At 36.8% G+C, this 25739-nt stretch overlaps 1 protein-coding gene across 1 annotated transcript in view; it reads right to left on the bottom strand.

Annotated features, from left to right (window-relative positions):
* The window catches only part of LOC137280769 (inositol 1,4,5-trisphosphate-gated calcium channel ITPR2-like), a 131254-nt gene that overhangs the window by 38715 nt on the left and 66800 nt on the right, over nucleotides 1-25739 (bottom strand). Inside the window, exons 22-43 of the mRNA XM_067811983.1 lie at nucleotides 24758-24880; nucleotides 23530-23637; nucleotides 20935-20958; nucleotides 16736-16843; nucleotides 16542-16607; nucleotides 15540-15672; nucleotides 14679-14764; nucleotides 12100-12120; nucleotides 8824-8955; nucleotides 8442-8571; nucleotides 7993-8086; nucleotides 7756-7810; nucleotides 7474-7586; nucleotides 5408-5495; nucleotides 4462-4569; nucleotides 3808-3944; nucleotides 2947-3014; nucleotides 2620-2675; nucleotides 1683-1844; nucleotides 1337-1575; nucleotides 642-723; nucleotides 139-326 (exon numbers count right to left, since the gene is read on the bottom strand). Coding sequence (XP_067668084.1) covers nucleotides 139-326; nucleotides 642-723; nucleotides 1337-1575; nucleotides 1683-1844; nucleotides 2620-2675; nucleotides 2947-3014; nucleotides 3808-3944; nucleotides 4462-4569; nucleotides 5408-5495; nucleotides 7474-7586; nucleotides 7756-7810; nucleotides 7993-8086; nucleotides 8442-8571; nucleotides 8824-8955; nucleotides 12100-12120; nucleotides 14679-14764; nucleotides 15540-15672; nucleotides 16542-16607; nucleotides 16736-16843; nucleotides 20935-20958; nucleotides 23530-23637; nucleotides 24758-24880 — 2321 coding nt within the window. The remainder of the gene's footprint in view (nucleotides 1-138; nucleotides 327-641; nucleotides 724-1336; nucleotides 1576-1682; nucleotides 1845-2619; nucleotides 2676-2946; nucleotides 3015-3807; nucleotides 3945-4461; nucleotides 4570-5407; nucleotides 5496-7473; nucleotides 7587-7755; nucleotides 7811-7992; nucleotides 8087-8441; nucleotides 8572-8823; nucleotides 8956-12099; nucleotides 12121-14678; nucleotides 14765-15539; nucleotides 15673-16541; nucleotides 16608-16735; nucleotides 16844-20934; nucleotides 20959-23529; nucleotides 23638-24757; nucleotides 24881-25739) is intronic.

The following is a 25739-nucleotide window of genomic DNA, read 5'->3' on the forward strand; positions in this document are numbered from 1 at the left end:
CCCAGGCCCCACGCTACGACACCATCAGTGCTACCTTTTCAAATGAGATTGCTGATGTAAACCCCCTTCTCTCATTTTAAATGTCACCAGGCTAGTCAAGCCTCCGGACCCTGTCAATCTTCTCCTTTGACAACTGACCTGTCATGGGGCAGGTCTCCTGCTCCACTCTCTATCATTCCGCTGGCAGTGTTCATGTACACCCATAGCAGGAAACGGAGGAATGGCCTCTTGAGGTTGTTGTTGATCATGTTATTGTTGAGCACCTTCAGGAGGTCTGGGATCTTGAAGATGGTCTGACAGATGGACTCAATAAAGCGGTTCTCTCCCTGGAAGCAAAGGATTGACAAATCTGGAGAGGCACTACACAAAACATGGCCACACAAGGGAAGTTGTTTGAACCCTACAACTCAGGACTCATGAGCTGACAAGGAAAGAATTTCATCTGTGGGATTATTCCAACCTTCTAGGCATTCACAGGGCAAAGCCCAAAATAACCAATAAGGTTTAAATCCCAACACACAGAACTCGTAAACTGACAAGAAAAGGCTGTCGTCTGTTGGGATGGAGTCCCAACAGAAAATTTTGTTTCCACCTGGAGCAACAAGTAAGTGTTATAAACACTTGACCAAACCCCATCTCACCTCAGCACAGGTAGCCAGCAGGTCGACCATGGCGATCAGATAGTTCAGTTCCTCTGAAGCAGATGACACCAGAATCTTTTCTCTGTAACAAAATGACAATTATTTTAGGCTCTTCAAATTTGATGTTTGAAATGTGACAGATGATGTTACTGACTTTGCAAAAATATCACAAAGAACTGGTCACTCAAACCTGGAAATTTATTGACCTTAGAACAGAAACTGATGGTCTTCATTTTTCAGTCAATACCAACATAAATGGATAATGTCCAATACTTTTTGTCAGTAGTGGTTATCTGACTGAATTAAGAAACTTGAAAATTACACAAGAAATAAAATGCATCTGCAGTGTTGTCAGTGTTTGCCGAACTGGCCTCAATCACAAGTTGCATTATAGGATGTTCTGAAGGAGTGCATCAAGTGACATAATAAAGTTTGGTCAGAAGAAGGTGCAAGAGTCGACTTCATGCAATGTTGCATTAATTAATTAAAACTTTTTGACTTCATTTTGTAATCTAAATATGTTATTATTTTTGGAATATACTGTATGGTAGCTTTGCTCAGGGTCTGATGATTACTATTAATGAGAGCGATGCATAACTGATTTTTTTAAAGAAATGTGGCATGACAGAGTGCTTTTAACAGGGTAATTCTCACTTTATTCAAATAAGTTGATGTTCAAGGCAGACAACTCCTACCTTTCACTTTCAGACTGGTCTATGACAGTTGCAATGTCTGATCTGTGCTGCATGAAGTAAGTCATCACGTAACTTTGGTTCCGCTTCAAGGGAAGGTCAAGCTCCTCAACCTTAACGATTGCATTGAGAAGGTCAAGGAACTGTGGAACCCTAGATCGATGCCTTGCTACAAGACCCATGATCTTCTGTACCTGGTGACTGTAGATCTTCATACATGTGTTTGAGTTACCTGTAAACACCTGCAGGGAAGTGACATGGAGTAAGTTAGTGCAGGGGCAAAGTGTATTGCAAAGATCTAAATCAGAATATCTTAACAGCATCCTCATAAAACGGTCTGTCCACTTACCTCTGTGATGCAATCAGCCAGTTCTGCTGGGGCACCATCTTTTGACAGTAGCATCTCCAGACGGTCAAACAAGCGACCTTGAACCTGCTTGTTGTTGCGAGCCATGAACTTGAGAAGGGTGAAGGTCTTCTTGAAGACCTGTCTCAGTCCACCATACTGGTCCTGAAAAGTTGGGATGGACTTGGTGTAATGATAAGAAACATCGAACAAAGAATAACACAGACTGAATGAATACATATGGAAAACCTTTCCCAGAACTGGGTCAGTCGGACCACTGATTTCAGAACATGTGTAAACACCAATCTGAACATGGGCAACCTGTTTTATGATTATAATAACTTTATTATAATGCTAAAAGCAGTATTCAAGGAAAACGTGGTGCTCACTCACTAAATCCAAGAAGGTCATCAGAACATTTGATTTTGAGCAATGAGACCTTGGGGTATAATGATTATTGCTTCTGTTCAAGACACACAAATATATATAGGCTAATTATCCAGGATTGTTCATAATGTTAGTTTATATATGTTATTATCACACACTAGGTCAGCAAAGTGTCATCTCAGCTTTATTTGAGTAATCATATCTTGAACTCAAAAACAGCATATGCATATGTTGCTCAGGTGTAATTGATTGATTGATTGATTGATTGATTTTCAGTTGAGTTTATTTGAGTTTACTTGACTTTAGTTTTACACTACACTCAGAAATATTCCAGCAATATGGTGGCAGTCTGTAAATAGTAGAGTCTGGACCAGATAATCCCATGATCAACTGCATGAGCACCAATCAGCACAATTGGGTCTAATGTGTGAACCAAGGCAGTGAGTCTGAGCATTCAATCCTGTCAGTTGCCCTTTATGACAAGCATGGGCTCTAACCCAGATCTTCACATGTCACTATTACAAGGTCTAAAAATAGGTGTGCATTATGTTACCAGTAGTTTGACGTCAATCTCCTGGGACAGAATGGTGAGGCAATCCTCCAGCACTCCTGCAAGATCAAAGGAGTAACAGAATAACAAACCACAATATATTCAGACAACTGGGTGCTTACTTAATCACTGCAAATGATCGAGACCAAAAATATTTCAAAATGCAGACAATGATGGATGCTAGTGAACCATAGAAAATCAGAATCAAAGGCATGTACACTGATATGTAACATAATAATTAAATGGGAAAAAGGCAAGGTCAGTATGGTTTCCCTGAAATGTTGTCTGACCAATGACGTGTATATTTTCCAGAGTGAGGCGTCTACTGACCATGGTTGTAGAGGACATTCTGGTTCATCATGTGATTCTCCTCCGTCTCTCCCTCCAGGTGACACATCCTGCACAGGAAGAAGACACAGATCAGACTCAGGTGAGACACATATGAGACACAGATCAGACACACGTGAGACACATATCAGACACAGGTGAGACACAGATCAGAGACAGGTGAGACACAGATCAGAGACAGGTGAGACACATAACAGACACAGATTAGATACATATCATACACAGATAAGACAGATCAGACACAGGTGAGACACAGATCAGACACAGGTGAGACACATATCATACACAGATAAGACAGATCAGACACAGGTGAGACACAGATCAGACAGGTGAGACACAGATCAGACACAGGTGAGACACAGATCAGACACAGGTGAGACACATATCATACACAGATAAGACAGATCAGACACAGGTGAGACACATATCATACACAGATAAGACAGATCAGACACAGCTGAGACACAGATCAGACACAGGTGAGACACAGATCAGACACAGGTGAGACACATATCATACACAGATAAGACAGATCAGACACAGGTGAGACACAGATCAGACACCTGAAAACACATCAAAAGAAACACATCATATGCAAACCAAGCAGTTCCCCAGCATATTGCATATCTAGGCACCATTTGTTGTGCATTAGATGATGTTAGGCTTGGAACGGTCTAAAGGTTCTTTTGAGATGGGACAATTGAATTATCTTACTGAAAACAATACAGTGGTATTACTGAAACAAATAGAAGAGAAGCCATATTGAGATATATAACAGAGTGTCCTTATGGAGAGAAACAACAGACAGCCTTGATATGATGGACACAAAGTAGAAGTGATTACCCAGTAAGGATGTCAATGTATGCAGACAGTTCTTCTGTCTGTTCCATGGAGAGTTTGGCGGTGGCAAGACGGCGCAGCGTGGGTAACAACTTCTCCAGCTGCCTCACGATGTCCACTGACTTGTCTGTAATCAGCACCTGCATGGACAATGACATCACACAATATGTAATGTAGTCAAATAGAGATATTGTTACTACAACCAACAGTTAAGTTTTCATGGAAGCAAGTTATCTATCTGTAGTTCCATGATGAAGAAAGATGTCACATCTATTGCAAATGCCATGTTTACGGAAACACCATTCTAAGGGCAAACCAGGATTTGAAACCATTATAGGTGCCTGAGTGAATCCTAAGCTATTATTTATTAAATTATTTGGAAATTTGTTTCCATTATGCAACCTAGGTTATGGAATAAAAATTGAATAAATTATCAAATATCTAAAAATGACACTACTTAAATTAAAAATAAAAGCAGCCTATCGCAAACAACATGAGTTCTATTGGACTGCCGATTTATCATGTTGTGCCAAATACCAAGCTGCCATGCTTGTTTGTAATACTGCTGATATAACAGGAAAGCATTTCCAAACATGTCTGGGAATGCCAGGAGCCTTTGTATGATAGCAGAGATGTACATAGAAGTTTTGTTCTTACCTGTGCCTGCACAGCGCGGCTAAACAGATTGTGATGGGCTGAAAAATATCTGTTGAGGAGGTGCATGGACTTTCTGACAATCTCATCATATTCGTAGTGAGATAAATCCTGTAACAGACGGTCAAACATGAAGCACTACCTGTCAGTGGAAGTGTACAGTGATTGTTGCTCAACAGTATTCCAGGTATTTGACAGCAACCTTTAAATAATGAAATTTGGACATGGTAATCCTGTGATTGATGATCAACACTTCGGGTACATGACACGGTAACCTGGTAACCCATCCTGACTATCTGAAACATTCAGCTACTTCCTACAACCAGCTGAGGCTGCCTATAGTCTGTTTGATTCCTTCGGAGACTGATGAATTGTTCACTAAAATCTAAGAATTGCAACAAGACCAAATTTTGCACCGGCACATGAATCCACATACCAACCTAGATGATGTGTCTCATAATTTTGGACCCCTGAATAAAAAAGTTGTTTAACAAACGATCACTTGTCGCAATATTTCTTACAGAGGGGCACTTACTGGTAGAACAGCCCAGTAACCAACAAACGTGTAGTGAAAATGGGGGTCATCTCAAAAGGCTGGTTACCACTTTGGATGTTTAATCAGAGTCAGTGTTGCCACTGTCAGAAGCCGTCTGGCATCTACACATACATGATGGAATTGCATGGCTTTATAAATATCTGTACTGCAAGATAATAAATACAATACACAGACATAATAGCCATCACAGTTGCCTAGCAACTAATCAAACTGATTCTTACATTATTTGTGTTTTCTGGCATTACTTATACACATGATTTGTCAGCAGTTACCATACCAATGCAGGTGCTTGGTGCAGTACATTTCCTCAAATGGCAGATTCAAACATAAATGTTCTCATTCGCAACATCCATGGGGTTACCATCAAAACTGGTCAAAACTGTTCCATCTTACCAATAAAATCTCTGTCATTTCATAATTCTTGAAGAAGGCGGTTTCATCAAAAATTTCTTTCAGCTTCTTCAAAGCTGATTTTGAAACGCTGAAAAACAAAAGACAGGGGTAAAACAATCAAGCTTGTAATTATTTATTGACATATTCTTGATGAGCCAGTTCTATACCAATATGAATATTTAAGAGATAACTCTCTCCTATATGAATGTTAGAGGAACTACTTTCTTACCTCCCCCAATGATGGCAGTGGCTAGTGAGGCCTGAGACCATATCGGTATCAAAGTTCTCTTGGTGCTAAGATAGTCTTTGTGCCATACATTAATGCTAACTTATGACTATCTTAGTAACTGGCTCACATGAATCACATGTTTTTATCCAAAGTGTTTCAATAACTCACAAGAGAAATGAATACCAGGCTGTGGATTCTCATGTTTGTGATATGGAAGGTGATACATGGACTCATACATGGTTACACAGGGCACTTTTCACTAAAAGACACATTTTGCTCTATTTTCCTGCCAGTCACTCACTCCCTGCAGCTGACTGATCTGTTTCATTGTGTTCTGTTTGATTGGCATTCGCACATGCGGATATGTGAGCCGATCAGGTATGGTATCTTCTTTTCAAATGCTTGTCTTTATTACAAGATATCGACCTATATGACTCGAGGTGAATGTACAAGTATTAAATGAGTGAAATTCACATTGAAAACCGTGTAAGTACTTACTCGCTTACACTGTACAGATATGTAGATACATACTAACCAATCAAAATTGATCACAGATATTATGATTTATTCCTTGATTATTATTATTATTACTTGATTAAATCAATTAATCAGAATGCCACTAGTACAAAGAATTCATAAACAGTATTGGCTACATCGTATGATTGAATGAACATGCTGAGTACTGGAAGCACAAAATTGAGATTTTATGCTTTGCGTCATGTGGAATCAAATGACGGCCAGATAACATTTTTAATAACTCACAATATATGTTGAGTAATAAATCAAGATGGATTCAGATGGATGCAAGATTGGACAAACACATGTAAAACTGAACTTTGATGTGGATTATTTCCATGCAAAGACATCAAGAAACCGAAGGGCTATGTGGAGGCATTTGCCATGTCAAAAAACCCAAAGACTGCAGTTTCATCAACCGAAATGACTGACAATACTGGCCAATCAGAAAAAATAGAAAAGACATCAAACAGACATTGAACCAAAAATTCATGGCACTCTGCACGAATAAGATAACACATTTAACAAAAAATATATAACAGAAAATGATTGCAGCCTTGACGGAAATGTTGCTGAACATAACAATAAAATGTCAAAATGGTATGTCTGTGAATGTGAGAACTGAAGGTACCAAACAGCGTGCATTGCTGGAGACATCCATACATTACCTGGGCGGCATGGTACTGTTTAAGACATAACACAGACATAATCAGGAAACTCTGGCGGCAGCGCTCGTAAATATTTGGTTTGGTTGGTTGTTATTGACCCCCGATAAGAGAGCAATATTGAAGCTATATGGGGCAGTTTGTAAATAATCAAGTCTGGTTCAAACAATAAAGTGATCAACAGCATGAGCATCAATCCATTCAATTTTGATACAATGACATGTGTCAACTATGTCAGTTGGTCTGACCACATGATCCCATCAAGTGGCTTTGTACAAGCATGTGTGGCTGAAGATGATCATCAGTCTTAATCTGGATCTTCACGGGTAATTTTTTAAAGACCTGTGTAAATTCTTTCCACATTTGCAAAAGATCAGTTAATATTATTATATCTTTGCAACTTGGGAAAAGCTGGTCCAATCTTCAAATTATGTTATAATTCATAACTATGCAATTTGTCACAAGTTTGTGGCTCATTTTGATGGAGGGTAATGATATATGGAAAATATTGTATGCATATATGTTAATCTCAGAGGTCAGAATTTTTAACCATTAACACAGATGTAGACAACCACAACATTAAACAGACTTTGTACGATAGGACCCTGGACAAGTTAGTTCCTGGTATCAACGCTTGTTCCATTCTGTGGACTGACCTGTGGTTGCCTTCAAGTTGAAACGACTCATTCAGCAAGGGCCATAACTCTGGTTGGGGCATGCTTGGGTGGACTGACTGCTGGTGTGTCACTTTGAACATGTTCATGAATTTCTGAAAATGAGAATCATATAATGAGTATGATGTTAACATGTGCCAGTATCGGCCAACAAAAGTTAACTTGTGTCAGTCAAAGTCAACGTGTTTTCAAATTGAAAAACAGAACAAACTTTAGCACTGATTTGTGGCACTGCTGCCTGCTGGGTTACACAACAACACGTACCTCCATTCTCAAGTTGAATATGAAGTTGAAGAACAGGTTCAACACTTCCAGGGCTCTGAAACAACAGACATAATGTCCTCATTCCATCGATAAATAATAACAATAGATATCAACAACAATAATATTTCAAATGTAAATAATAACGATAATAATGAGCCATATTTCTGGTGGACAAAACATAAGCTGTGACCTGACATGTCAAACTGATGCCAAGATACAATCTTCCTCATGACTTACTGTATTTTGGCATCTACGATGGCCTTGGTCTCAGGACTTCTTTTGAATCGTTCAATTTTCTTGAAATACTTCAAAACTTCTTCTGCTTCTTTGCCTAAAAAGAAACCATAGATTTTGTGATACATACCAATAAACCTATTGCATGGATATCTATTAATTTGATGCCGTATTAATGATCCACATAAATGACCAATGAAAGTTGCATTGAGTAAATTTCTTACTCAACGGACAATATCATGGATTTGACCAAAATTTGATTTCCCAGTCAGAATGGGTCAGCAGAAACTATGTTTGTTGAAAGATGCAATGATTGATCAATATTGTGACTTTATTCATTGCATTTTATGTACTGGGAATGCGAAAGTTTTTTTCGACAAAGGTCGATAAAATATATAGACATCAGGTAACAATTCGACTGTGTGATATATTCATGAGACATAACTGCCCACCTCGCATGTTGGGGTACGGCTTGTCGTTGCGTCCATCCAGCAGACTCATGAGCGGCACCAGGAGCTTCTCGATGTCCGCGGACTTGTGGTAGAAGCCATATTTGACCAGGAAGTGCACTAAGCACAGTACCTGCAACAGTCACTCTTCATGGTGAACATCATCAAACAGGGGGGTTATCAGTGGTTGGGGGATGCATGTGAATTTTCAAGTCAAGTAGATTTTAGGTGATGTTTACAAATAATTTTGGTTGGGGTGGGTGAGTACAAAAGTCAAAGACAAACTAATGCCTTTCTAGCGCATGTAACAAGGTGTTACCTTTCTCCAAACATTTATTAAACTTTTACTACTGTTTACTTTTACATGAATGGAAAATGTTTGCACCTGTTCAACCAGTAGGTTGTTTCCAACCTCGGATGCCGTCATGTCGCCATTGGTGCCCAGGAAATGAGAGATCCAGTCTCGCAGTTTGGGGAAATACTTGTACGTTGGAGAACCAGACTTGTCGTATGTGTCCTATAACATAAGTAGTTGACACTACATCATCATCACTTTGGGAAACACTGTCTCCTAGCAACACTATAGGAGACATCCATGTATCCGGTACTGGAACAATGTACAATGGAAGTGACTCCTAGCAACAATATATAATAAGATGTCAAACTCAGAAAACAGTGGATATAGAGTGAAAACATGTTAAATCAAAGCCCTGTGAGCCATAATAATACAGCAAAATGTCTAGTTTGCAGTAGGAGGATCTTTGGTCATCTGCTTGATGTTGAATTTAACAGAATCAATACATTGCATACTCTACAATTACTAGTCAAGTAGAGTGTGAATTATCATTAACCTCTATCAAATCAGACTGTCAGGGACAAGAACATAAATTGTCTCCAATACAATTGATAAACTGGAATTGAGTTAACAAGGTCTCATTGTGTTTTTTCATACACAGAAAATTGTCCCTATTTTTGTTTAGGATAATCTGTTGTTTGTAATTGTTATTCTCTTGAATAAAGTGCTTATATTTCAGTCTATACATTTCTGAGTTTATAAATATGTTTGTTTAAAGTTACATTCTGCAAAACATATACAGGAAAACACAAAAAAGACAAACATTCACAATTGCTCAATTTTACACAAGGAAATTTATGAATTTAATGAAATTTCATGAAAGACATCTCGCATAGACACTCAAGATGAGTTACTGTTTAATGCGGCACTCAGCAATATTCCAGCTATATGGCAGAGGTCTGTAAATATTCAAGTCTGGACAAAACAATCCGGTGATTGACATCATGATCTCAACCACATGATAGTTGTCTCTTACAACAACTGTCGATAGATGAAAACCAATTCTTACTCAGACCTTCACTATTGTCAAGACTAGGATAGGTTGCTTCCAGCATTGATAGGTGACGACTGATTCAAACCAAGACCTTCATTAGTTTCAAGACCACCATACATTATGATACGCTCTGTACCTTACATTTTTTACATTTCAGCTGAACACGTACATCAAATCTGACTTTTTCTTCAAAATATCAAAATAAAAATTTTCTATTACTAAAAAAGTTGTGATAATGTGAGTATTTGAGTTTCCTGATCAGCTAAGTGGCAGTTTCTACATTCTAATTCTAAATGATGCGTCATATAGCTATTCTCTGGTTGGCTTTAAGGAACCAGGGCGTCTGCAGAAACTCAGGAGAAACTGTTAGTAGATTAAACTACAGAGGAATCAATAAGAAAAAAACCAATCAGCCGTAGACTTATCACTGAAACTATCATACTGCCTTAGACTATTGAAACAACAGCTGAGACAGCAAGATGACCTGTGATGCATCAGCGAAGTTGCTCAATGGTATTACCATGGTTACATCATCAGAGTTGGATAAAGAAGTCTTTCCGCACCTCTAGTTTGGTGTGGTACCTTAAGTGTGACCTGGGTCAATCGCGGTTGGTAATGATACTGTATTATCCAGTATGACGTGACTGGTCAACTAACTTATGTGTCGAATAGAATATTTATTGGATGAGTAGTTGACCAGTTTGTACAGAGACTAGACAGTTAGCAGGATTTTGACTGCACAACTTGGTCGCGTGCTGACCCAATAACAATAAACTATCATTCATAATTCGTAGCACTGACATCTTTCCAGAAGAGTCAAAAGATTCCTGACCTACAGTTTGTCAGGCATTTTCTTGCCTGATGGTGTACAGTCTACAGAATGTAATTTCTCACAGGCAAACAATAACTAATAAACAATTCATCCAACATAAACCAGGCATTCTTCATTGTCTCAACAACATGGATGACAAATAGGGGACAACATCAACATGTGGTGAACAACTTCTGTTCCTTCTATCATGCCAGTGAGAATTCCAGTACATCATGCATCACCATGGCAACAAGACAACAACACACACGCAAGCTCTTCAACAGGTCAGCTAATGCAGGCCCATGCAACTATCACTAGTTTTCAGAGTGTTGACCTTGATTTTAACCAAAATATGACAAGACCAAATCCATGCTTGATTGTTGCTAGTTTATAGGAACAGGCAGGCCCCTAATCAGAACTTCCTTTTCATATTTTAATTAATTTATTGGTGAATATGTATAACTGACAAATATATCAAAATCAAAGCAAACCAAAGATGTTTTCAGTTTTATTCACTGTTTCAGTCTATGTTTCTGAGAATAAATTGAGCGGATTTGAACACTAAGTAAAAGAAAAATATGATTTGTGTTCATTTCAGTGCTTCCAAAGTATCAATGAATATAGTTATCATGAATACAGCATCTTTGTATTGCCTCTTGGGATACACTGTTTGCTTCCAATAAACTGAATACACTTTGTCTAAAAAAAATAGAAACTACACACTTTTATCGTACAATTAGACATAGATTTGGACATAAATAATCACTTAGGCTGTTTTCTTCTGGAGCTGGTAGACTAGATCAGACGAATGCACTGAACCCTCCATATGACTACAGAACTAGTTGTACCCAAAGCAATATCAATATGTGGGCAATGTGCATTTGTATAACCTCTCTACCTTGTACTAATGTAATGTGAGTGGTGGTTGAAGTATATCTGCACTATCAAAATTTATAAAGCACTTTGTTTCTAACTGCCTAAACATGATCCAAAGCACTTTTAATGATCAAAATACCTATGCAGAACCACTAATGACTCTACATAAAGCATATCAGAAAATGTTGCTGCGAGATACTAATATTAGCAGCAATTATTTCATCTTTCATAAAGTAGCAATTATTTTTTTTTCATATAGTAACAATGCTTTCATCATTCATAAATAAAACACAAGGTGAGAAAAGGGCACTTGTTGGCACAGATAGACCTACACTATCGCAAGTGATGTTTTTGGTGAAATTAACCCATTCACTGTAAATTAACTTACAACATATCATTTCTTTAAGATTATTATTCAATTCAAAGGCAACAACCATTGATATCATTCCTATTTCTGTGAAAAAAGTTCTGTTATAATAGGTGGTATTTACCAGAAACTTGATTTTTTCAATTCATTTTTAACAATATGGAATACAGATTTTACATTTGAACTGATACCGTTTTCCTAACAACAAGCAGCAAGCCAGCACATGCTCATTTGATTGTGTGTATTGTTTCTTCCTACCTTTTTCGACTTTTTGACTCCCTGAGAAAACAATTACAACTGAGGATGATTAGTATTCAGGAGTTTATTATCTACCGCGACTACATCTACATGTTCATGAAATTAGCAGGAGAAATCACAATGTTGTTATATATGAGGGATAAAACATGATGCTGAGGTTTGTGCTGACATAGTGAAACATGAAGGAAGCATAAGTGAATGACAGTTGTACTGTCAGCCAAAACCGATTCTGTTTTATACCTTGGGATTCTGTTTTATACCTTTGGTAAAACCAAAACTGAAACAACATCTTATAATTATTTGTGCAATATAATTTTTAACTTTGTGCTAAGAAAGGGGGAAAAAAAGAAGATAAATAAAACATTTGAGGTAAATGATATTAATAAAACATGGTCCCTTTCTTATATATGACATATCTTTAACAGTGATGATGTGGTGCAGATGTGGTTAGATAGTCTGACAAATGGTTCCAATCATTTGGTCATCACAGGTCAGCATCAGATCTACCCATTCACACAGTCATATTAAAAAACTTTAAAGAGATAGAAATGTTTTCCTGACAACCAGACTTTTTATTGTTAGTTTGCTTCGGGGAGGTGAGGAGTATTTACCGAAACAGAGAAAGAATCAAAGTAACAGAATGAGTTTCCCCCAAAAAGTATGAAATAAAATACCCAAATAAACTGGGTAGATTTTGGGGTTATATCTTTATCAGGCATGAACAATATAAATTAAATTTTAAAATTAGACCTTTAAAGAGAATACTGCAAGTATATGATTATTTATATAATCTTGGAAATGTTAATGACTAAATAATGGAAATGGCATGATTCTTCTGTCTTAGATTGTCTAGTAGAGTCAGGGATGATTATTGCACTGAGGTGACTGTCCCACATGTCCTTACCAGGTGAACATTTGACAACCATAAAAAGATTACAAGCAGTTTAATATACAGGGAAAATAAGATTTGAGATTAAGGTTTGAGATTTGATAGATTTAGTACCATCATAAAGGTTTAGACATCAAAGTCTGGAGTAGACACATGACTGAAAACACAAACTCAGATTGATGAGTTCATGACCCAGGTGTGCTTGACGAGTCATCAGGAACGACAAAGGTACGCAGGACAGGTAACCATCTATGAAGCAGTGCGGATGCAGGATCGTTACTTACCTTATCATGCTTTTCCTTTCAATACAATAATTGGGCACACACATTAAATACTACTATAGCATTTGTGACACAATCATGTCCAAGCCATGCAGTCTCCTAATAAACAATCCGTTCAATGTAACAGCCATTAACATATTGCAAATAAAAATCTATGCATAAATTAACATGTTCCTTATCAACATTTTTGCATTTCGACACATCCATATATGTAATACAACATGCTACTTTTTACCGAGTTAGCAAAAAATCGATCCTGCAATTGAGTCAAGGACAAACATATTTTGTAACTATTAACCAAAAAAACAGTATATCACTGAAATAGAGTTGTAATTGTACATTAGGCCAGACCAATTTTATTTCTTGTTTTATGTCAAAACAAAAATTAATTCCCCCACTCAAAAAACAATACCCTAATATTTTTATTGGCTAAAAATGTAAACCCACATATATAAATTGCCAAAAGTAAAATACTTTGAGTACTTAGAAGGAATATTATTTTGATTGGAAGTTTTATGTGGGTTTTTTTCCCTCCTGCTTATAGGTTTTCAGTGGACAAAAATCCGTAAAAGAAGACATAGACTTGGTCTGGCATTAGGAAGTTTTTCCTTTTTGTTATGCTCAGCAATATTCCAGCTACATGATCTTCATTACAACAGTGTGTGTAGATACTAGTGTCTGGATCAAACAATCCAGTGACTGAGGTCTTGAGCTGTCATTGTCATCAAACATGTTGCTACACTGGACCACCTAATCCACACTAAGTGACCGAAGGGAACACTGCTATTATCTAGATCACACTTGCCAGAGATGCCACACAATAAAGTAGCCTGTGATTTTCTGTATGATTTTAAGGCATCAAGGATTATGACATTTGTGTTCACATTGTCATATGATTTCCTTGGGGACAGGCTGAGGCAAACCTGCATGGAGGCTGGATAGAAATCATATTGAAAATGTATAGAGATCTTATGGTGGCCGCATGGTGATCTTGCAATGGCCACAGGGACATCTCTTGATCCTACGAAGCTTTAGTTTTAAGAAATCATGCATTTAAGTGACAATCACCATGCAGCCTCCATGTGGTGCTGATGCAATGCCAGCTATGGGCTGTGGGCTTATGAGTTTTTCAAATTTGTCAAACTTTGCTGTATTAAAGATTCAAACCAATACAGGTTTACATTTGTTTTACCTGATTTAAACTGAGTTGATACTGGAGGTCACAAACAATGTTTTATATAAAAATTTGCATTTTATTAATTCTGTGGGAAAGTCATTTCTGTCATGGCAGTTTGAAATGGAGATATTTACAGAAATATATGTATATGACAGTGCTGATTATTCTACAACACTTTTGCTTTGCAAAATGAGATGGTGTGAATATATGAATCTTGTGTTGCGTGGCTTACCTCTGTCTGGTCAATGTCGTCATAGATATAGGACAGTTTGACGCGGTCCACCACTGAGATGTTGTCGCCAATGTCAACAAACAGAGCTGGAAAGAGGGATTAATATAACTAGTGGTATGAAAATACTGTCTCTGTCAAATGGGATGAAATAATGCCATTGATCCTGAGACCATAGGAAAACATGTTGATAAAATGGGGGGAAAAGACTGTAAACCATGAAACGATTCAACATTTTCAATGAAAAGACAAAGTAACTAGTTATTCAAAAACAAAACAGAGCTATTATTCATTACAAGAACATGAGTTTAACTGCAAGACTATATTCATGAGTTGAAGTCTTCATGAAGAAAATTCATGAAGTCTTCAAGATTAATTGAGGATCTGTTCAACAGGGTTTTCAAAAGAGTTTGTTTGATTGTTGTTTAAAGACCTGTGATCAACAGCATGAGCATCGATCAACACAGTTGTGTTGCCATGACAATTGTCAACGAAGCCTGACCACCAGTAGTCACTTCTAACAACACGCATCGGTTACAATTCTAACCCAGATCTTCAAGGGTGTTTCAATAAATGATGAAATTTAGTTATCATTAGACAAAACAATTCTTTTAGTCATTTGACAGAAACTCAAAACGAAAGTGCCTTTGAAAACTTATAACTAACGATGCTCATTCAAACAATTAAAGCCATTTACTGCAATACCAAAAAGAACACTGATGGTCAAAGAAACTGGTAACTTCTCTAACATCCAATCTCGATCAGCCATCTTTGTGTATTTTTCATTTGAAGGCTGCTGAAACCACAAAACGCAAAATCTGTTGTCTCAATTGTAACATAAAGCAACATCAGATGAGAACTTACTGATGATAAGCTCGCAATACTTGGCCCGGAGTCTGTCTGGGAGACTCTCGTCACAGAGGCAGGTGAAGGCCTCCTCCCATGTGAGATAGTTGAGCTTGTTTGTGATCACATCTATAGCAAAATCATTCTGACCCTACAAGAAAACAACAGCAAAAATAAATGAGTTGAATCCAAACTATCTTATATGTACTCCCTATTAGTACAAGTTCATGCCTCATAACTACAATTTTTTTTAAACAAATGTCAATACCAGACAACGGTCAGCTTTGACTATACGTCAAAACAGATTTCACTGGGCATAAAACGCAAAATAGTCCTAAACAATTTATGATTGGATCCTTGAAAATGACACCTGGTGTTTAAGAATGTGTCACACAATTAGAGAGAACTTGCTTTATAGGATACTGCTATTTTCTGATGTATACATATACCAAGTGAGGCACTTCAATGTTTACTTAAGAAATGACCTCAAGATTATTCTTGCTTTGTAAGTTGTCAAGGCCAGATCAATTTCAGTTCTTTTTTTATGGATACACTGGTCATATATTTTCAAGAATAAGAAAAAATAGATAATATTTTCCCACTACAAAGAAAATATCCTAATGTTTTTATTTGCAAGACATGTGAACAAACAAAAATTTTAGACTGTACTTTGCCTCAAATACACTTCATAAATTGCCAAAAGTAAAATACTTTAAGCATTTAAAAGGACTGGAGATTTTTTCCTTATAGCCTTCGGGTATTCTGAGAAAAAATCTGTAAAACAAGAAATAAAATTACTCTGGCCTAAAACAAAACAAACAAGAACAAAGAAACCAAGCCAAAATTACAAAATCAGTGACAAAGTTTAGCTTGATACTGCAACCAGACGAGTCCTTATCCTGATGTTCCACCAAAGACATCACTCACTTAGTGACTCACTCACTTAGTGACTCACTGACTCACTCACTGACTCACGCACAGCCCAGGTATGAGAACACTGATGTTTGTTCAGACACTCACATGACACAGCATCCCGAACAGTTCCAGCTGGTGCTCCAGAAACAGGTACTTCTCCTCTGCTGATTCCTGGAAACAAACATAAACACAATCATTCTCCGACTGACACCGACCAATATTCATAGATCTCAGATTAGTATTTTAATAGTACCCTGTTTTAGCATATTTGTTTGCATTTACTTTTTTATGGTACTTACACTGGCAAAGTCCCTAAGCTTCTCCCACAGCCTCCCGTTGTTTGTGGACACATACACGATGCCCCGATCCTTCTGGATCTTCTCCCCGAGGTCGGTCAGGTAACAATTCTGAAGGAACAAAGAAATCTTGGTGAATCTCCAACACCGAGCTGGGTATGACAACATGCCACTGAGTCACCAAGTTGGACTAACTGATCGCTTTAGTCCCTTCTTACCCCACTACAAACATTGCTGCAGACTATTTCTAATCTGGAATCCCCACAAAGAGTCAACAATAAAACATGACTTAGGATCAATGTTTGAAGGAAATCATGATTTCTGATCACGGCTTTGATTTAGGATCAATGCATTTAGATGAGCATCAGTTTCAGTGAAAACTCCACTGAAATTATGATTGCTAACAGGAACTGATGATTTATGATAATTGCTAATGAGAGTGATGACTGAGGCTTGTTGGTAAAAGGAAGTGATGATTGAGGATTGCTGGTAATAGGAAGTGATGACTGAGGATTGATGCTAATAGGAAGTGATGATTGAGGAATGTTGGTAAATAGGAAAGGATTGCTGAGGATTGATGCTTATAGGAAGTGATGATTGAGGATTGTTGGCAAAGAGGAAGGGCAACTGAGGATTGATGCTTAAAGGAAGTGATGACTGAGACTAGATGCTAATAGGAAGTGATGATAAGGGATTGATGCTCACAGGAAGTGATGATTGAGGACTGCTGCTAATAGGAAGTGATGACTGAAGATCAATATGTAAAGGAACTAGATGTAAGCCATGGATAATGAATCTGCCACAAAAACATTGGACAATGAAACCTTGTTAGTCCAGACCCTGTCATCATGGTTACTGTTGAAAATATCCATAAATGCAACATTACTCTGTATCCACATAGCTTTAATTTACAAATTAACAAATTTACAAATGTTACTGCCTGCAATGGGCCTCCACATCCAAACCAAAACACACATACTGACAAAGAATATTACATAATAAAAAATGCACTGACTACTTCAAACTAATAAAACTACAGCCACATACATATCACAATAGTTGACAAAAAATATATCTAATAAAACTAAGACATTTACAAGACTCCTCCTGAACTAGGAAAACTAAGAAAGACGACGCTATCATATTTGTTTTCACTAACGTGTTGTTTAAAGATGGCTGATTATAAAGCAGCAAAAAATAGTCGCTGTCATCAGACATGACCTTCTGCCAAAATGATCGAACTAGAGTTACCTCCCTTTTGACCGGACATCTACGGTATCTTTTGATGCAAGCGATTAACAAGCGCTAATGATAATGTCTCTGAACTCAGCAGATACTGAAGTCACGCTGAAAGCGCCAATGGTTGATGGTGGAGCAACAAGTCTGGTTGTCATGGTGACACACACAATGACTCCCAGTTCTGTCTAACACCATTGTGCAAAAGGGGTTGTTTGCCTGGTTAACACTCCTCTGCTTTGAATGGTATGTCAGTTTTATCATAACCATTCAAATCATTTAGAAGATTTTCAAAGAGGTTTTCTCAATATAGTGCTGCTCATTTTCGGAGCATTTTGAGTATCCAGGGAAAATTTGAAATGAAGTGATGAAAAAGTAAAATGACAATTCTTAAAGAAAGAAAATGGCGATGCCTACAAGCTGGCAACATATTTTTCATTGCACAAGATGATATTACACAGGTTTTTCGAACATCAGTTATGGCAATGCATGTGACGATAATTTCCCCCACCTGACCAAAAGTATCATATGTATGTATGTATGTATGTATGTATGTATGTATGTATGTATGTATGTATGTATGTATGTATGTATGTATGTATGTATGTATGTATGTATGTATGCATGTATGTATGCATGTATGCATGCATGTATGTAATTCCCCATTATAAAAATAGAATGCTAACATTGTTAATGGTCAAAAATGTAAATTACAAGAATTTTCTTTCTAGATTGTTTTCTGCCCTACATACACTCCATGAATAAAACTAATCTACTCTGAGTGTTCAGAAGGAATAATACTTTGACTGCTGATTTTATTTTGAATTTTTAGGTTTTCTGTAGACAAGAAAATACAACTGGTCTGGCGTTATCACCAGTATTCTATTCTGACAAACATATGTAGCAAACAGTCATTTTTGATACGATAGTGGAGTTTTGATAACTCACTAATAATTATTCTAAATGAATGTGGGTGATGGAATAACAGCCTTATATAAAAAAAATATTCTGGACAACTGTCAATCAATCCTTAATGAATTTCAGGTAATGTGTTTTACAAATTCTGGTCTCCTTATCATTCTCTGTTCATGTCAATGTATTCTGTGATCAATACCTGTAGTTTGAATTAAAAAAAATAAAAAATAAAACCTCAGGTAATTAATTAATTTTTACTATACGCACCGCTTAAATCAAGCAAAACTCAAATATATAAATAATGTGACTGTGTGTATGTGTGTGTGTCTGTTTTTGCATTTCAACTTTATTTGCATACACCCTTGATGTTGATGATGATGATGATGATGATAATGACAACGATGATGATGATGTACTTAAAAAACACACAACACCACACGCAATGAATGCTTGAAGCGCACAAGAAGAGTTATCAAAGCTGGAATATTTGAGAAACTCCTGGACTTTGATTGTTTACTGTTCAGATTGGCAGCACCAAAGATAAGGGACCAAAGGCCATAACTTAATATGTCTGCTTTTGGAAGTGAGATGAGATGGTAAGCTCTGAGTGTGCACACTGATATTTAAAAAAAAATACAGCCTGCATTATCTAGCAAAAGATTCTTGCAAATGGAAAATGAATGCATTACTATGCCTGTAGCAAACAATTTATTGAAAAAGCCATAAGTGTCTTTAAATTGTAAAGAATTTGGAAATTAGTTTTCCTTCAAATGGACCAATACTGGTTAAACATTACACTTGGTATTTCAATTCTTGTGCTGACAAAAATATTTTGTTATCATGAATCACTCAGCCATTAAAAAATCTCATGCATTATGATAACAAATCATCCCAGACCATGGTGGGTATATCTTTATAGGCTGAAACAATTAAGGATATTGTCGGGTATGTGAGATATCACTGTATAATGTATTTCAATATCAAACTGCAACAATCCCATCCTATAAATATGCAAATGAGGAGTATGATGCCATGTACTGAGGTTATTTAATCAGCTCTATATATAGTATGAAATGACTATGTCCGTGCACCATATAGAACAATTTTGATGTCATTTCAGATTTTACATGAATTTTACTTTAGAACTTAGACTAAACAATAAAGTTTGAGGTAAATACTCTTTTTGTTCAATAAATGCATTCATGTACTAAGAACATTTTGCAGCCATGTATTAGTGTGTCAGGGAGACATGTCTCCAGTTTGCCAGTCTAACAACATAGCTGACAATAAAGTGACATTTTATCACACAAAATATCAGTATTCAGTACCAACAAATCCACAATATCAGAACACCATTAGATAATAAAAGCATTAAAGAGTGCTGAGTGTGCTGAGAAATATCTCAAGAACTCAAGTGTACCATCATACTCATAGGAGCTACAGTAGAGAACTACACGTACTGTAGTTCACCTTTACACATAGATAACTTAAACATGTAACGTCATGTTTTCTTGACACGTGTAAATCAACGTCAGTTTGACTTTCATTGGTTAACAGTTTTTCTAAACTCTTTCCTTCACACTATAAATGTACAATATAGATATTCTGTTCTTGAGAAACATAACGACAACATATATCACTGTAATTAGTAAAGCTCATCAAGACAAAAATTAATTTCAGATCTGACTTTCATAAATTAGCTTGCTTATGAAACACTATAATAATGAGAATATTTATTCCTCTGAATAATAACACCATGTCAGCGTTAACTTATTGAATTTATGCAGTGTTTTTAACAAACAAAAGTACAGTTTCAAAAATAAATATTAATTCATACCATCTGATACCAAAATGCTATTATTTTTCAGTGCTAAAATTACAGCATTTCTGCAAAAATATTTTAAATTCAAACCTTTAATTAATAATTGACTCCTGGGATGCTGATCTTGCTACTATGAGAATGGATGACACAGATACGTCCATGAGTTCTTGAGAAGCTTAACACGAAACTGCAGACTCGGCTAAAATAATTACAAAACTCAAAGTCTTACCCCCTTTGTGGAATTAGAATAGGACTGAAAACACAATGTTAGAGACAAATGCCATCACCAGGATACATCATTTGTGGCCTTAGCAGTGACAACTTGTGGATCAACTGACCACAATATAGAAGCAGCATCAGAATTGTTTGGGTTCACTTATGCTCCTGACAGAACTGGAGACTTCCGGTCTGGGTGTGGGTGTACAAAACAACATTAGCGCTGTGACTGTTGCAGGTGTGTGCTACCATTTCAGAGTTCAGAGTCACCTTAGCCCTTGGATTGCTTTGTACAAAGGCACCTTGCTACTATAAGTACTCTGGGTGGTTCTGGGGTTTTTGTTAGATGGAGCACAGTTGTACTTGACAACTGTCAACAAAACAATTTCATAGAAAGGAAGGCTTTTGACTAGATAACATTTTCTTCAACATCTTCAGCTTGTCTTCAGAGTTTCTTTAAAAATTGGCATGAAAATTGTTTTGGGGGAGATTTTTTTTAATAAACAAATTCCAGCACCCAAGAATATTAAATGGTTGTCCACCTGGCATTTTGGAATGTTTGCATAAAGATAGATGTGTGTTCCATGTCATTGTCACAACTTTTATCATTGATTCAGGAAGAGAGATGGATGTTAAAATTCATTTTCAAGTTAGTGTTTTTATTTTCCCGTTTGCTGTTTTAATAGCTGCAAAAACATTTGCTGGACACAATGTACCGTTCTGATGAATGTTTTTTATATGGTACCACAGACGATGGATGATGGCAAATTGTAATGTTGTCGAACAGTGCAGCAGTAGTCAGTGAGTGAGTGAGTGAGTTTATTTTATGCCACTGTCAGCAATATACCAGTTACATGGCAAAGGTCTGTAAATAATATAGTCTGGGAGAGACAATCCAGTGATCAACAGTATGAGCATCGATCTGCGCAAGGGGGAACTGATGACACATGTCAACCAAGCCATCAAGCCTGACTGCACGATCCCATTTGTCACCTCTTGCGAAAAGTGTGGGTTACTGAAGACCAGATCTTCACGGGTACAGATCTTCACAGGTACAGTGCAGCAGCAAATGTTCAAATGAAAATATTTGAAAACTCTTACACTTTCCACCATTACAGGTGATATTGTCCCATATTTTAATCACTGTCAGGTTCTGTAAGCCATGATCTTAACATGTTAGACATCAAGTACATTTCTCTGGAATAACAAGCATTTTCTCAATAAAATGATCACTTCACATATAAACCTCAGATGTCATATTTACATCATTTTGGAGATTATTTTTTCTACCTCATGGCTACTGAGCTGACGAAACTGTTGGTGTTAAATTATCTATTTATAGTTAGGCCTACGGTCATCACATGGTTTTACTGTTATGTAGCTCCGGCTCTCTGGTTTTCCCTCGCCTTCATATTTACATTTTCAATCAAAACCTTGGGATTGTGTTATATCTTTTACATAATCATTGATGTTGCTGGATTTGCATCAAGGTCAAACCAATGGAATTTGAAAAATAAATTTTGCATTCAAAAAGTGATAAAACTGAGAGTGCAAATCTTGAGTCTTAAAATAGAGAAATAAAATGAATGATAGGTCTTAATATTCATATTCATTCAATAACATTCAGGTGCTTCTTAAGTGTCAAGTCAAAAGTGTACCACACAGATTTGGAACACGTGGTTTCCACGGCAATGAGAAGACACAAAAGTTTGGCTTCCTGTCCAACTGACCTGTCCCTTTTTAATAGATTTCTGCCTGTTCCCACTCGTTCCTTCTGGTTTCTGTTATCATTAACACAATAGGAATATCTGACCAAAGAGTTGAGAGATCACACAATGGTTAGAATGTGATACAATTTCCAATACCAATGTGGTCAAACTAACACAGATTAGAATAATTTAGAAAATTTGGCCAAAAACTTACATGTGGATTTAAGAAACTTTCTGACTAAAATTTAAAACAATCTTTCAGACTGTTGTAAAAAAAGCGCAAAAATGGACATGTATACTTTCTCATGTTACCATGGATACAAGAATAGAAATGTTATCCCACCAAATTTAGTTTTGTCAAATTATTCTTGGGTCTTGAGATACATATGGACTTTCCTTATTTCAAACGTAAGTCCTTAAATTAAGCATCAATCATGTAAATATATTCAAGTAAGAAATAATTTTTCCCTGACATTCATCAGAAAATGTTAAAGTCTTTTCAAAATGAAAGAAAAAGCATGACTGATTTTACCTTAAGAAATTGTGAATTGCGTACACCACAACCTGTAACTGCAGGGACAGTTCCCTAAAAGTATGTCATCTGTCTTTATTGGAATTTTGAACTGTGGCTCCCAAGCAAACAAGAAGATCATTGAGTATCTTTCATATGTCACAGTACTGCAGGACAACTAATCAGCTTTAAAATCATAACCTTACAGAATTATCACAGAATTCATAAAAGGCTTTAATGGTGAATTAATATTTGTTCAAGTTCAAGTTGAAAACCAAAAACTGAAAACTTAGTCATTAATCTATCTAAAATCATTAACAGAGTTCTAATAAATAATAATGCACAAAATCTGTAACATTTGTGCCATTTCCATGGGAACCAGATGTACCTTGTCTTGCCTCATGAGCCAAACTTCAGTGATGTACTTCTGGTTGTCTGCTATGGAGACTCCATCACACACACACAGAACACTCAGCAGATCCAGGTATCGGTAATTCTGGAAACAGAACCAACACAATGTCATGTTCCATCTGTGTCTAACGCTTCAATAACTGCAGCCCCACTTACAATTTACATCTGTATATATACACGTCCATCTGTATCAATGTACACAAATAATCACAATATACAATACAGGTTAATATGGATAAAGTAGGTAAAGGGAGGGGAGGGAGTGAGTGAGTTTGGTTTTATGCCGCTTTTAGCAATATTCAGCTATATCACGGTGGGGGACACCAGAAAATGGGCCTTACACATTGTTCCCATGTGGGGAATCGAACTCGGGTCTTCGGCGTGACGAGCGAACGCTTTAACCACTAGGCCAAAGTAGGTAAAGGTATGTTAGAATAATACAAAAGTATAATATGGTATTGTCGTTGTCATTCTTGTCATATAAAATAAATTAATATTAATAAACAAAACAAATAATTACATCTTCATTCATAAGAATATGTTATATATAGGCTGAGCATTTCCATGCTTTGCACGTTATTTGTAATAAGTAGTTTCGTGAAGTCATACATATTAGTTTTGAAGTGAGTTGGTAAATATTTAGAACTTAAGTCATCATATCTAGAACAAATGAAAGTAACATGATACATGTCTTCTACACCTTTGTAACAGACAGGACATGTACAAGACAGTCAACCATCCATAAGACAAATCCAGAGAAATACTGGATGCCAAACTGTTTTCAACAGAATACACATAAAATTTGAAACTATGAAATGAAACATTGAGTAGCATTTCCTTTGTCACAAGAGGGAAACGGTGTCCAACATCATGCTGAAGATTATTTCACTCAAATGATGATGTGCCTGCTTCTAAAGTACTAGCTCACTGTGATACCATGCTACAATTAAACATTAATACCCCCACTAAGACACATTATACTGACTCAAAGCTGACCAGTTCTTGTCTACCCATTAATGCTAAGCAAAAGGCAGGGACCAACAAGTACCATATTATAATGTCTTTTCGTTGGTGTGATGAGGACGGGGATTGAACCCGCGACCTTCCACTCTCTGACCAGATGCTCTAAACACTACACCATGAAGGTGGTTCAAGACAACGGCATACATCAGTTTGTTTTGAGAATCACATCCAATAATACCAACCTTGTCAGTGCGGAGAAGATCTATGAACTTGTCGATGTGTTCGTGAGTAATTCTGTCCACAATCTTCCGGTTGTCTCGGATCAGTTCCATCACCATGTGGGCGGCGTTCAGGCCAATCTTGCCCTGAACAAACCAGGGAAATTAGAGAATGCTAACTAGAGATACACATGCTATTATGACGGGATACTATTTAAATAATAAATTTTATTTTTGTCCAAAATAATGTTGAGTCAGCTACACATCATCCTTTCAGCCAGTTTGCAATTGCACTTTCAGTTTTCTAGGCAAAAGAGGAATAAATTTCATTTCCAATGAGAATGAACAGAAATCATTTAGTCTCTGGTGTGAATGAGTTTATTGTGGTGTTCATCAGGTGCTTTGCTTCTTATCAAATGAATGATTTCATACATCTTGATGATGACCTGCTTTTTCATTTACAAATATTATTGAGTTGCTTGTAGCCACACAGATATTTGAAAAAGGATCAACTACTCACACATGCCATCCCGACGGACCTAGAGTTTATTGTAAGTTACTTGGTGAAATTCTTTTAATATGTCACCATACAGTTGGGAAAATGAAATGGTCTACCCTAGCAGTGTCTGTATATAAAACCCAAGCTGCATGTGAGGTGCTAAAAGGTTTAAGTCATATATGACGTATCACCCTGGATACTCATTTCCCAGGACCCAGATCTTCCCAGTTACAAGTGATGCAAGCACGGCATGCAGCACACTGCAAACTACATGCTCCCACAATGCTCAGTTTGATGACAGTAGTGTTACATGCCTTAACAATGAACTGTATAATCTATGATATGTTTGGTTGGTTTGTTGTTTAACATGGCACTCAACAATATTCCAGTAATATGGCAGAAGTTGGTAAATAATTGAATTTGGACCAGACAATCCACTGATCAGCATCATAAGCGTTGATCTTTGTAACTGGGATTTGATGACATGCTATAACTGTATTAAACAAA

The sequence above is a fragment of the Haliotis asinina genome, chromosome 4 (genome assembly GCF_037392515.1).
Source record: "Haliotis asinina isolate JCU_RB_2024 chromosome 4, JCU_Hal_asi_v2, whole genome shotgun sequence".
In the NCBI taxonomy this organism is placed as follows: Eukaryota; Metazoa; Mollusca; class Gastropoda; order Lepetellida; family Haliotidae; genus Haliotis; species Haliotis asinina.